The sequence below is a fragment of the Lemur catta genome, chromosome 10 (genome assembly GCF_020740605.2).
Source record: "Lemur catta isolate mLemCat1 chromosome 10, mLemCat1.pri, whole genome shotgun sequence".
Taxonomy (NCBI): domain Eukaryota; kingdom Metazoa; phylum Chordata; class Mammalia; order Primates; family Lemuridae; genus Lemur; species Lemur catta.
Genome location: NC_059137.1, coordinates 53,086,761 through 53,102,175, shown reverse-complemented (window position 1 = coordinate 53,102,175; position 15,415 = coordinate 53,086,761). Strand labels below are relative to the sequence as shown.

The following is a 15,415-nucleotide window of genomic DNA, read 5'->3' as shown; positions in this document are numbered from 1 at the left end:
ACATTTGAACATAGGGCTGGGAATTATTTCTCCTAATGAAAATGTTCCTTTCAAAACCAAAATAGCTCTATTCTACAACTATTTTTCTTCCTACTCTAACTATATGAAACTTAAAAGGTATTGTTTAAGGTAAGACCCACAGAAAATGCAAATTTAAACTTTCATATAGGTAGGTATATTAACTTACCTATAAATTACATATATTTTCATAATTTTATAAAGGGAAATACAATATAAAACTCATGCAACGTGGACAATGTTTAGTTTTACTATAACTTTTCAACATTAGTATGATCATACTTTATTGTTGTTTTTGAAATGTAATTAAGTTTGAAGGATAGAGAAAAATAAATTGTATGATCATGATATTGAGGAAAATAATCATGTAAGTACAAATCAAGAGTACCAACCAATGTATGTAGAAGTTAAGATTAAATGTTTCTATTTAATATTTCAATTCAAATCATAGGAAATTATAAATGATAAATGTTTAATGTTTTATGAGACAACTTGGCAAACAATATGAAAAATAAATTCTGTCCATGACTTATAAAGGAAAATCATCTGGAATGACTTCTCTCCAACTTTGTAATTACGTGAACAAAAAAACTTTATAAGGAATACATTGCTTATCTCCCCAAAGAATATTTTTCAGAAGATACAAAATATTAGGAATGCAAATCTTAGAAAATCATAAATTCAATTTGATAGTCTCAGCTTTGCTCCCTAAATGTCTAGGGCACTGTTTCTGAGAATCCTCTGGATTATTATTACAATGCAGATTCCTGGGCCTAACAACAGACCTACTGGACCAGGACCTCTATGGGTGAGGTCAGACTATGCATCTTAAACAAGGCCCAGTGTAATCTTCCTACACACAGAGGTTTGAGCATCCTCCAACAAATGGATGCATTTCAGAGAAGAATTGCATATTTCCTAAAACAAAACTCCTTATTGGAGTATTACTTTATTTAAGAAGTATACTCATTTGAAAGCGTAATATAAGGAAATACAAACATCTAACAAAAACAGGAGCATCTTTTACTTAGTGTCGAAGTGCTCTTAATCTCAACTCAATTTTACCATGATCCTTGCTCACATCTGTACACAAACCCTTGAGAAATACATATAGTTCCATCCTGGGTCCTCTGAGTTTTGAGATCAATTTGGCTTTAGTATTTCTAGAAGAGGTCTCTTTTCAACTGAACTGGCACAAATCAAACCTGAACTCAAATCTGTAAGTACCCTGGCACTGTGCTTGCATGAACTGTAACTAGCCTAATACAACCAAGTGGAATGTTATATTTTAAAGATAAGGTAGTAAAAATGACTATGTTACCCATAAGTCATCCTAGTCCTTTAAAAAAAAAAGTAAAATACATGAAAAAAAAGTTTCTCTTCATTATGAAAGAATATATACATACACACATGTATATGTATTCTTGCCCACATTATTGCAAAGGCCTCCTAATCATCATGCTCCCTCCAGTCTTGCTTCTTCCAATACATCCTTTATAGTTCTATATGAATGATTTTTCAAAGATACCCTTATAATCATGTAACTTCTCTGCTAAAAATCTTTCAATGGTTTCCTGCTGATTCTAGAATAAAATCCCAACAGTTTTACAGGTACGTACGAGCTTGTATTTTAGGACCCAGTTCTGGATCACTTCTTAGGCCTCATTTCTGGCCACATTAAGAGATTTGTGGATCCTTGGGTATTTGGCAGTTCCTTGCTGCAGTGACCTCTAAGGCACTGATATATGCTGTTGCCTCTGCCTGAAACACCCTTCCTCCTGGCTTGTTCCCTCTTGTGCTGAACTCCTCCCTCAAACTTTAGCTTAGAATCTCTTCCAGGCATCTAATTCTTCTCCATGTATCTAGTCCTGTTCAGATTAGATGCCTAGCCAGTGAGGTGGTCCTTAGTCTCCCCACTACATCATGAGCTCTTTGAGGACAGAAACCATCTTTCATGACCAAGGTGTCTACCACAAGCCCTAACATATGAACAAATATCTGGTGAAGGATCAAGGTGGAAGGCTTATCTAGGTCTCTCATGTTTCATTATAGAAGAATATACTGTTTAACTTTTTTCAAATGTTAGAAATAAGAATATTTTCATCAGGTATCATAATAAATGGATGATTTGACTTCTAAGTTAATTTTGCTCAAATACCCAATATTACAAATCTGTGAAACAGTTACTGATTTTTTCACCTATCTCAGTTGTACAAGCGATAAATGTAAAAATTCTTATACCACATTTAATTTGTTTATTCCTCTCAATTTAATAATTTCCTTAATGATAGCAATAAAGGTCATTTTTTTTAAGTATAGCAATAGTAAATATCAACATACACTTATAAACCAAAAGTAAGGTCTTTATTTTAACACATACTACATTCTTTGAATAAATATTTTAAAACCAGATTTGATTAGCCTGAAGGATACAGAATTGCCTAACTATAAATTTAGAGCAGTAACAGTATCACTATGAATGTATTTATATATAAAACTTTTTCCACCTAAAATTCAGTCAATTCCTATTTAAGACTTGAGAATAATAGGTAGAAAGTATATGGGACTGATTACTAATTATATCTCATTTTTAATTTTGAAAGAAGATTTAATATGAGCTGTTGGTTAAAGTATAAATATAAAATATAGAATTCTTTTTCCTATTTAAATTAAGATAATAGATATAATATCAAGCATACTTGCCCAAAGGGTTTGTGTATATAAAACAGTAGTCAAAAAAAGTACCTTTCTTTTATGATTAATTTCACTCCCAAATAAGTAAATATTGATTTGGGTGTAGCAAAGAACATATACAGAAATAGTATCTGTATATCCTAATGCCTTTGGAAGTACTCTAAACACAGCAACATAATTGAAATTCCATCTTTACCTTAGTAAAATATGTAGAATTAGGACCAATCCTGAAGCTATAGTTAAGATAATTAGGTACCCCATATTTTCTAAGTTCTTGTGATAATAATCTTTTTAATGAATGTAATTTAATAATACATATATAAATATTATTTAATTGACTTTGAAAATCTTTTCTCATAAATTGATAAGAAAAAATATTTTATCAGATTCTGACCCTCTCCCTTTTGTTTGAGAAAATATGACCACTATAGCTGTAATTATAAACTTTAGCTCCATCCCTAAGGGATCAAGCCCTACAGACAAGAGGGAGGCTTCTCCTCTATGCTTGAAACTCCTCACCACTGTGTGCAACACCAGGTATTCCGGGATGGTGGTGCTGGGGGAAAGTGCTCAATCTTGGGGAAGAATCCTGTGGAGATGTAGAGCTGAACAATGGCTTTTCAGGCTTCTTCATAGTAGTCGGAGAAGACATATCTGCAATGCAGGGAGAAAAATTCAAGCTTTATGACCCTCTTAAGTTCTCAGATTCATGTCAACATAACAAGAGATCTCACTGGCCAACAATTTAGTATTTTTGCACTTTGGCTCTTTTACAAATTATATACTGAGTGTCAAAGACCCAGCTATGTTGGAGCTTTGAAATATCTGTTAGAAACAATCTCCACTGAAATTAACCGAAGCCTTCATTAAAATTATCATCAGAATTATTTCTAGTACTAAATAAATCTTGAACTTCTGAGAAACCATGTATCCTGTTTCCTTCAGCCCCTTGGTTCACATAAAGGCCTTCTTTACCTCAGCATTTCATTCTTAGATTTATGAGATTCGGGAGTTGTCTTTTGACCTGCTGACTACACTGTGAATCAAACAGAGGACAACCCAGTGCAAATGTGAAAAACAACCTTTGGGTATGCTGGTAAGCATATCACTGACGTAACATCTTTTATGGAAAACTCATTCACTTGTTTAGCGAAAAATACATTCTTTACTTTGCTCATTCTGCAAATATTTATTGGGTTCCTCTATTTGCCAGATAAAGTGAGGATGTTAAGAAAAATAAAAAGTAATTCCTGCTCTAGGGATTCTCACTGTCAGTGAAGAGGAAAATGATAAGAAGAAAGTGGTGGTCAACAGCCAAGATGGAGCAAATGTGTTGTTGAGAGCAGGGGGGCTGTGAGATTTGCTGCCATGTCCCCATCTGTGATGTGTGAGCAGGGTAAGGAAGCCTCCCCAGGTGAAGGAAGGCATGCCCCTGTGGCACCATTTTTGACATATGGATGGGGATGACGTTCCCAGAGAGGAAACATTCAGAAAAAGGAGGGCATAAAATACACAAGTAGTTCAAGTGGTCTGTGGAGATGGTGAAGTAGAAACATGAGGAAGGAGAGCAAGCAGCTGGCAAGTCCCACATGATGAAGGTCATGGGCTTCCTGTACAAATGACTGAATGCTCACCCTGATGGGGGAAATGCCATCATCGATGGGCAAAATATGATCACAATTACAGTGTAGAGCAAGCCCTCCAGAAACTAAATGGAGGCTGGACTGGCCAAAATGGAAACAGGAAGCATGGAGGCCACTTAAGAAGATAGATTAATTAATACATTCATTCCATAAATATTTATTGAAGGCATAATTTACGCCAGACACTGCATTAGTTGCTGGAAACACAATGGTGAACTGGATTCACTTTTGGCTTCTGTAAAGCTTAAAATCTAGCGAGGGGATACAGACTGATAAAGAGGAATTATAAAACAATGTACAACAAGCTGTGATAGAAGTATTCAGGGCTTCATTCCTTCATTTGTTCATTCCATAAATATTTAAACAGAATTCACCCAATTAAATTAATAACTGATGTAGATAGTCATCATCTTAAGTGTTAGGAGATTGTACCATGCAGTTAGTTCAAATAGGGAATTTAGAAGGAAACTCTGGTTAGTAGGAGAGAGGTGCCCTGATTTTAACATCTTGAGTAATGATTTTTATGGAAGTTTATACATTTATTATAAAATGTTATAAAAATGATATGAGGTATAAAATTTGTATTTTTATTATCAAAAATTTTAAATATATACACAAGTAGACAGAATTATATTGGATCCTCATATACCCATCACCCAACTTCAGCAATGATCAACCCATTGCCAATCTTATTTCATCTTTACCCTCATCTACACTTCCTCCCCCTGTGTTACTTTGAAACAAATTCCAGATGTCATGTAATTTCACCTCTAAATAGTTCAGTGTGTATCTCTAAAAGAAAAGAAATATTTACTATTTATCACACATAAAAATATATGAAATTTGCAGTTTTCATTAGAATTTTTTTTGAAATGAGAAAAAGACCTCATGATGCTATTAATATAAGCAACTAGCTATCGTTATGTTTTAGCATTTGAAAAATTACCTAAGCTCTGGTGAAGGCATGCAATAAAATTAAATATGCAGTTTTAGCATGCTGGCATTTAAAGAATGGATATGCTCCTGTTAAGACAGAAGACATTAAAGTATGTAAAAAATGGCAGGTGTATTTGTGGCCATAAGCTACAATTTGTGACTAACTGGCTGTCAAGAACCTATCAGAACTTTGATGCGTCAGAGAACCATTTCCTTATATCTTTCTCAAAAAGAAAAAAAAAAGAAAGAAAGAAATTGTTCACGAAACTACAGCAATTAATGGCACTACAAAAAAAGGAATAAAAATTTAAAACAAAGGTTTAAAAGGAAGATCATTTCAGCTAAGATATCTTCAAAATGCCAAAAATAATAGTTAATTTTACTTAAGAGCTATGTGATTTTAAAAGGTAATACTACAGATATAGGTTTTTGCCTAATGTAAGTTAAAACATAGACATACAGAGATTATCAGAGGTGGAAAGAACGTCTATTCCACCTTTTTCATTACAGATGATGCAATAACTTTCCATTCCAAATTTTTAATTTAAAATAAACTCTTAGAAAAAGAAACTGGTAACTTTCTATCGACACTCTTATGCTTTACCTGTGCTTAAATACAAATTTCAAATAAAATAAGCCTGTGTAAATCTGTTTCTAAAAACTCTATAGTATAAATAATAGAGCTTAACTATATATCATGTAAAAATAGTTAAATGTTAACAGAGCTTGGGAAGCAGTATAGTGTCATTCTAGTTATGTCATTTCTGGAGATCAGTTAAGGCAATTGCAACTACTGTATCAGCATTTTCAATAAATCAAGTCAAATTCACCTGGGTCTTTTTTTGTAAGGGGCACATAAGTCAAGGAAGCTTGTACAGAAGTTCGAGAATATATGTTATTGTGTCATTTTTAAGAAACGAAGCATTTGCATTTTCTTAGCCAAAATGATACATCTGATTTTACTAAGTAATTATTATGGGACCATTTATTTTTTGGTTCTCTTTTGGGAATGCACCTAATAATAATGGTACCTTCATGTTCAGAATACATAGAGGATTATAAGGACCAGCAGTGCAGAAACAGAATAAAATTCGCTGTTCAAGTTGTACAAGGGACTACAAACTGTCTCTTTCTTGATAGTAAAAATAAGAACAGAAGGGTCTGCTGACCAAACTGAAAGGATTTGCTTTAGAAACAGGTAAAAAATGGTAGTATTAGAATACAAGTTTAATTGTGTTTGTTTTCCCATTAAATGAAATTAATTCTGGGCCCATTAATCAATAAAAATATACTGCTACATGGCACGTAGAAGGCATTGTATGCTAAGTACTTAGATACAAAAGTGAATCCCTTCTCAAAGGAATAAAAACCAACTCTCTGTACTGAAAGGGGAATAAAAGGTCAATTATCTGAGGGAAGTAAGGATAGAGTTTCCAGCTATTACATTTTAATCATGAACCAAACTAGTATTGTTTTGATTTTAATTTTATTTTGAATGTCTGCAGTCTAATAGACTTCATGCCAAGCTGAAAAATGATATCGTTTCTATTTTTAATGCACTCATATGCTACAAAAGAAATGTTTGAAGAATGAATATATAGAAGAGATAGTTTCAAGTGACCTTTCTCTGAAGAAAAACAAATGTCATGCTTTTCACAATCTGCTGTCCCTCAAGCAGGAAGAATAATACATAAAAAGATTAAGTTGAAAATAAGTTGAATAATAATAAAGCTGAATAATGTATAAATATATAATAAGTTGAATAATAATGCATACATAATAAGGCATACGTTGAATAATACATAAAATAAAGAAGAGAGAAGCAAGATGGTAGGAAGAGGGTTTGCTGATGTATCTTTTGGTGGGAAGGAGATAGGAGTTGCTGGTGGCTACTAAGAAAGAAACACAGGCCAGGGAGGGCTTCAAATCAGACACAGAAATTTCAGTTTGATTTAGAAAGTAACAATTTATAAGTGAATTGATTTTAGAAGCAAAAAAAAAAAAAAAAAACTTTTCAAAAACTCAATTATTTTTCTGTTTCCATAGCCCTTTTCACTTATACCTGGTTGAATTAAGAATTTCCTTCCTCGCCCCTTCTCCAGGCCTTCCTCACCATGCATGACTCATTATACAAACAGCACTTGGAATCATATCCTTCAAATGATATCTTCCTCCTCATAAGATCTACCGTGTATTACATTTTTATTTATTTTTTTCCCTGTCATTCCGTTTTATTTAAACTTTAGCTAAGCTAATTTGCCATGGCCTCCACGGGGAGCAGGGGGAATGTGTTTCTAACTCTATGCCATTCCTTAAATACAACATTCCCTTAGACTAGAATAGGAGGTCTCTGTAACCCCTTATTCCAACTGTAGAACAATATTTTATGCATTCAACAAACACATGTTCTCCTCAAGGAATCCCTCCTGGGAAATTCTGAGATCTAGATTTCATTAATGATTTTGTGTTTGTATCTTATATGACTTGATGGCTTTTTCATTATTATTATTTTTTACTTGTACTATCCATTGCATATTTTTTTTAAAAGTTAACTAATGGCTCACCCCGTAAGAAACATGATTTTATCAAAGACAGAAAAAGATGTGGAGGCTGAAAGAATATACTACTTGGGAAAAGAAGAGAAAAAAAATCTAGGATTGGAAGAAAGTAGAAGGGGGGAAGTAGGCACTGTGTCTAGGCAGCTCATTTTAGACTCTCTTGCTCGTGAGAGAAGCCGTATGGTGGAACGATGACTGGTAGTGCAGGATAAGCAAAACATCCATAGCCAGTACATCTTCAAATTCATGTTCCACAAATAGATATCACCAGACAAGAAGTAATTAAATGTATTAATAAAGTGAAGAGAAAAAAACAAAATCAATCACTGAGTTCCTAATAAGGGTGAAGAACTATGTCTATGCATAAAGTTCAAGATGCAAAACAAAATCACCTGGTCCCTGTCCTGGTGACCCTCACAGTTCAGCGGCCAGATCAGACATTAAAGGCAGTGTTGGTTAAATAATTGCAATCGTGATAATACTGGACTGTAGAAAGTATTCTTCTTAATGACAGATGATTAGAGGCACTATTTTTTTTGATAAAAGATTCACATTGATTGTGTTATTCCTCAGTGTCCATACCTGTGTTTACATTTATAATTGGACAATTAGCTATGGCTTTCGAAACTAATTGCATAATTAAATATGTAATAAATGATCATGATGCAAGAAAAAGTTCAAGTAGGTTATGGATCAAGTCGGTTCATTTAGACTTAAGCATACCTTTAAATAAGTATTCTGCAAAAATCAAATTATCACATAATTTTTCCTAGCCATACTATAATTTTTTTTGGCAATGGAGTATAGATACACCCTAAGCCCTGATGTGTCATTCATTTCACAGCATCACTTCAAAGAGATAAAGGCTTAAGCAAATAAAGAGTTAGATCAACTCATCTCCCAACAAGGAAATTTCATCTACAAAGGAAGAGAGTCGCTGTGAAACACAGCGTATGCACTCGACTCATCGGCAGCTTGCACAAATGGCGCTCCAGATGTATATCTGTTCAAGTCAGCCCAAGGCAACAATTTTGATCAATTCTAATGTGATAAAATGCTGCAGGGAAAGTGTGCAGAAACGTGTTTACGTCAGCCCTTAATTAAACTGTTGTTCACTTCCAAAGAACCTTAGGAAACACTAATGAGACATGAGTTTTGGCAATTTCTTCATCAAAGCAAAGACCCCTTCCTCAGTCTGTAGCAGCCTGTCATCCAAGTCGCTCCCGGGATAAATGTCACATGGCACTCCAATCAGTTAGCCACCTGTTAGTAGAACTTCACTGAAATCAACTAGTGATCTAGGGCAAGCTCAAACAGCCACCTTAACACCTGCCTGTCTAGGACACCTGCTCCTTTTTCACATATAGGAGAGCAATATGTTAGCTATTCCAATATGCTCAAGTAGATTAAGGTTACAAATAAGATTTCCATAACCTATGTAGAAAACATATTTTCTTTAAAAAATGCCTATTCTTCTTCCCAATAGTAACACTTATGATTTATAACTATTTCAAATTAATTATGTAGGAACACACAAAAATTCTTGAATTTCTGGAAGCTATTATTTTCAGCATACCATAACACTAAATTAAAATATATTAACTGTGCCAGTCCTGTGATTTAGAAAAACATTTCTATCTGGTTAACAAAGAAGCAAATTGCTTCAAAATGTTTTAAAAGTCCAAGTCTTTTACATATTCCTAAGTTGTCTTCCTTCTTTACATACCATACTTGTAAACAAGTCTAAATGAATCCTATAGATACAAGTCACCATTTGCTAGCCACTCTTATTTTCCATTATGTAAAGTTAAGGTATGTTTTATTGCTAAGTGCTTAAAAAGCTATAATCACTGTTAAAAATATCTTCTTTATTTTTTACATTATCAAGCTGCTGAACATTTTACAGACTCCTTTTTTTTTTCTTTCTTTCTTTTCTTTTTCTTTCTTTCTTTTTTTTTAAATTTTTTTTGCAGAAGAAAACTCAAAGTATAACGAAAGAAATTGGGAAACTTCTGTTAATTTTGACCCTCTAGTCTGATACAGGCCACAGAAGGAAAGCACTTATGTAGGAACATGTAGCTCAGAGACAGTCCGGTGCCTAGGTTTGACAAGATTATTTTATATTGACAAGTCTTACTAAGTTGATAACCCCTTCATAGTTTTCCAGGTTTCTTTATTTTTGGACTTTTATAGGTTTTAGACTTGCACACATTTTTTAAAAAGGATTTTGGAGGTCTACAAAAACTCTGAACATCGAAAGTCTCTTCACAGACCAAACTCATCGTCGGATGAAAGCGAAGGTAGTCAACACATCCATTACTCCATTGAGACTCTGTCAAGCAACACGCAGCACTGAAAGTGAAAAATGAGTTTTCGCTAAACTGGGGCACTTCTGCTTTCCATTAAAATACTGGGTAGGTGCTGGACGATGACATGAAAAAGAAATGAGCTGGCTGCATAAAATAATAATGTTATTTAAAATAAATAAGATAATAAATGAGAGGCTAGGAAATCAAGTGTGCAGAATGAGTTTTGGAGCTGAAATCTGATATTTTTACTTTAGGCCACAAATCCAGAGTCAGTCCTGAGACAAGGAAACAGCTTGGGCTCTATGCCCAGAGGACAAGGAAAAGGCAGAGAAGATGACCTACCAGCTGAATGCTAAAAGAAACCAAGGTTTTTCTTCCTCTGTTCTTTGCCTTGGGGAAAACAGTGCTGATGAGAGGAAGGTTTACAGGTTATTTACAACTGTATATGTGTTATGTAAAATACTACAAATATCAAGACCAGCTTGGAGCAGCAACTCCCCTGCCTGCTACTTAAGATCCCAGCCCAAAGCTTTGATGTATTTATTTCTATCGGTTTCCCTATGAAGAATAACAGTGATCTTTACTTAAACAAGTTTTACCTATCGGGGGGCAGTGTGTCCTGAAGGAGGAAAAGAGAGAGAGAGAGAGTGAGAGAGAGACCAAGTAGTTTATGCCTTTACTTCAAAGCTTTGCATAATTTTTTAGGTACTATCTCAATTTCTCCATTTTCTTCAGTCAAATGGAGCTATCCTGGCTCATGGGGAAAAAAGACATGGTGTGATTCTTAATGGTTTAAATAAAACATAAATGACAAAAAAGGAGGTGCATAGGTAGAGTCACAAGGCCATAGAGAATGTTCTATAAATTTCAGAGGACATGCTTTAAAATTGCTCATGGAGCCATGTGCTGCATTTAAATGATTATGGATATGACAGTGTGATTAAGCCCCCCATGCACAGCTAGTGGGAATGTAAATGGATAAGACCTTTCTGGATTCTATGCCAATATTTACCAAAAGCCTTAGAAATGGACATAAGATTTAACTCTGTGATTCTACAGTAGAAATATATTTATTCCTTTAACAAAATTTCATTGAGCTTCTACATAGTGACTTGGTGACAAGCAGTATGCTAGGAACTGGGAACAATGAAAAGAACTAGGCAAGAGCAACCTCATCAGATTAGGCACAAATATTTACTTGCAATGATGTTCACTGCATCTTTATTTATAATATAAAAACTCAGAAACTACCTAAATATCCATGAGCAAAGTAGATATTTAAAACTTTATGGGGCCAGGCCCGGTGGCTCACATCTGCAGTTCTAGCATTTTGGGAGGTCAAGGCATGAAAATCATTTGAAGCCAGGAGTTTGAGCTCAGCCTGAGCAACACAGTAAGACCCCACCTCTACAAAAAACTAAAAAATTAGCAGGGTGGGGTGGCACATGCCTGTAGTCCCAGCTACTCGAGAGGCTGAGGCAAGAGGATCACTTGAGCCCAGGAATTTGAGCTATGATGATGCCACTACACTCTAGCCCAGGCAACAAACTGAGACTCTGTCTCAAAAAAAAAAAAAAAAATTAAATTATGGTATCGCCAAAGGGTAGCATATCATGCAGCCACTATAAAGTAGAAATTGAAAGATATGGTAAAATGCCATCATAAGTGAAAGACAAAAAAGAAAATGATTTCTAAATAGCATACATTATATAAGCTCAATTTAGTGGAAAAATATGTACATGGAAATCGAATGCATAGAAAATGTAGAGAAAAATATATAGAAAAACAGACTCACACATAACAAGTTAAATATTATTGGAAGTTAAATCCATGTGATGGGATTACAGGTGATTTTTATTCTCTTATTTATATTTGACCATTTGTTTTTCCAAATTCCCTAGAAATAACTATTACTTTTACTGTAAAAATTATAAAATACACATATTTTTTGGGAAAAAATGCTGCCTGTAGCTCCATAGAATATTATAAATAATTCCCAATGTTGAGCTGACAATATTGGATCTTGTTTTGCATTCAACATTATATTGTAAAAAGGAAATGTCTCGTACTGGTTTTAGATATTAGATGTTACAAAAATTTTAAATAAAATGCTTAAATGTAACATTTGTAATTCAGTTGGCTAAAGGCAAAACGTCTTTTTGAAAATACAGTGAAGAAAAGAGAATATCAAAATATCCATTTCTAAGGACTCTTCTAGATGTAAAAATTTTATGATTGTGTGGCAAATGTGAATAAGTCCTTCCCACACACTCCAACTTAACGAAAATCTCTGAATGTTATGACAAGACATATGGACTTAATCCCACTACAGTAGTTTGATGATGATGCCAGATGATTCAAAAAATAATTAGCTGCCATGTTAGAAAGTATCTCCTTATATACTCCTTATATATACATTTACATTTATCACACTCTAAAATAACTGGAAAAAATGGCAAGCTACGTAAAGAGGAGATAAGATGTCATCTTGAATTAGATTTCTCAACCACTTTATTTAATTTTATAAAACCAGTTCTTTTTTAAAAGAGAAAGTGTGGTGGTCTTTGTGTTAAATAAATGAAATTCTTTAATCATTGAGTTATTTAGTCTTAAGTACACTTGAGCATATTACTGTATTCTTCAGCAACTTAAAATACTTTGTGATAGTTTGTGTCTCTCGTTATATATTTTAACCCAAGCACAGTAAGCAGCATGTTTCTACAAGTCTCTATTTTATCACATCTCTATAAAAAAAAGTCTCCAGGCTACTCCTACACCAATACAAGTTAAAGCTCAAACCCCTTTGAAGCTCACAAACACCTTCCAGAGACATTTAAAAAAAAAAAAAATCCTTTGAATAATGAAGAACAGTGCTAAAAGAATGAATACTGAATAAATGAAAACTGCTTTTTAAAAACACTTCAAAATGCTTTTGTCTGCTAAGCAATTTCATTTTAACAGACAATGATAAAGTGTCTTGAGTAATGTCAGTAAACCTAATTTGAAAGGGGGAAAAAACACCAAACAATTATGCAGGATTTGGAGTATATTTTAGTCACTTATTAAAACATTGGCATAGGTAAATAGCTGCTATTCACCATGCCTCTGGGGACAATCTCTTGGCTATGGAGGCTTATTAGTGTTAAGCATCTGAGAGCCATGGGCTATAAAATAAAATCAATACTATAACCTTAACTGTAAAAGTCAGAAAGATACTGGAAGAGTTCTAATTTAACAAGATTACAGATGAGTTTTTAGAGGAGAACATTTGGGGAAAAGTCATGCATTTAGAAACATTTATGCTACAAGACATTTCAAGGTTTCTGTTGTTACTAATGCTGTTATGATCCATGCTGGTAATGGTTAGGGTTGATTTAACTGATGTGTTACTTTAGTGGATTTACAGGAAAGTTCTAGAAATGATCTGGAACTTATTTCAAATAAAATCATTAAACTGAGGTGGTAAACTAATTGCTTGGGAACAATTATGATTTGATGTGGTTTGGTGTGGTAGAGAAAAAAAAAATCACAAAAATTTTAAGGTCGTCAGTTTAGCAGCTCAATGCAAATATGATTACTCTGCACAATATTCTGTTTCTCTTAATGGAAAAGTAGTCAAAATTAGTATAAATTGTAGTGTTTAAGTTCAACCTAAATCTATATTTTTTTTCCTCCAACAAATGTAAATGAAGAAAAAAGAACATTTGTCAATGAAATTACTATGGTGGTGTATTTATAATCTTAATGGTTTTGGAAATCACGTGAAATTGATCAGTAACAAAACCTCTATTTAGTAATGGACCAATTACATTTCTGAGATAATGTCAATGAAACAGAATATTGTCACAGGATAATGGTCTCCTATTGCTACATCACTAGTCATTTAGAGAAAATAAATGTTGCCGTCTGGCTGAGTCATTTGTTTTCAAAGTAGGAGACACTGATCCCATAACAAGGTTCTGTTATAATAACTCAATCTCTATCAATCGCTTGTTGTACCAGAATGGTGCAGGACAGGACATGCATTTGTGAGAACTGTGCATTCCTCAGGTATAAGGCAAAACATATGGTGCCTCCAAGCACACAAACTGCCCAATTATGGTGTTATTTGATGAGAGTATTTAAAATAAACACTTAAAGAATAATTTAAGAAACGGAAAACTTTCTGAATTTTCAAAAAGATCCATGTTAAGGAAAGCTTAAAGACTCAAGTACTGAAGATCTTCCAATTCTTTAACTCTAATTGATTTAAAATCTAAAATGTTGGAACACAAAGGAACTTTAGCATACAACTTTGTTATTTTACAGATGGGAAAACACAAGGTTTACTGCAGTTAAGTGATCTGTCTAAGACCACATCAGTATTTAGTTTCCTGATCACCTTTATAGTGCTCTAGGCCTAAGCCAAAAAAGACTAGAACAGAACTAAAAGAAAAAATATATATGACAATAAATACATATAATTTTTATATTTTGACATATACAGTTCATTTTAAAATAGCTATATAGCTCATGCCTCTACTAGATACAATCTAGACTTTAGGATTATTTATTAACAATATCTTATTATTAAACGGAAAAGAGATTCTTAACTGTAGTCCAGCCCAAGGACTGCACTCATCAGTCTCTGAGGAGCCTATGAACTCCTATCAATTATGTGCATTTATCTGTTTTGAAGTTTCATGCATTAAGAAAGGAAAAAACATAATAGAGGTTTTATAAGTAGTTTGCAAAACCATAAACATAACATCATGATGACTTATTTAGGATGCAGTGTTTGTAATAGTAAGGAGCATGGGCTTCTTTAGCTAGACAGACAGTGGTCCCCATTCTACCTCTGCTGCTCACGTGTGAGCTACAGCAAGTATCTTAACCATTGTAACGATCAGTTTAATAACCTCTAAAATGGGGTTTCTGTAGGATTTAAAAGCAAAAACTGATGTGAACAGTCTAGTACCTGATAGATAGTAAGTGATCAATAAATAGTAGTCACAAAAGGCAGTAGGATCTTATTTTTCTTGTTGCTTTTATAGGTACTTTTTGAACACAGTTTTTAAATTTACATGGTTTCTTCAACGAATAACTGATGTACAGAAAGGAGGAGAATAACTAATATAGGTTAAAAAGCTGAACATATAAATATGATATATGGATGATATTGGGCCCTGATTCAAACAAAACATTTGAAATAATCTGGGAAATTTGAATATCAATTATATGTTAGATTATATTAAGTATTATTTTATTTGTTAAATTA

General features: G+C 33.6%; 1 protein-coding gene across 6 annotated transcripts in view; it reads right to left on the bottom strand.

Moving 5' to 3' along the window:
• The window catches only part of NFIB (nuclear factor I B), a 220,986-nt gene that overhangs the window by 38,255 nt on the left and 167,316 nt on the right, over positions 1-15,415 (bottom strand). For all 6 annotated transcript variants that reach the window (XM_045563828.1, XM_045563829.1, XM_045563826.1 and 3 more), the window contains exon 7: positions 3,232-3,366. In XM_045563828.1, coding sequence (XP_045419784.1) covers positions 3,232-3,366 — 135 coding nt within the window. The remainder of the gene's footprint in view (positions 1-3,231; positions 3,367-15,415) is intronic.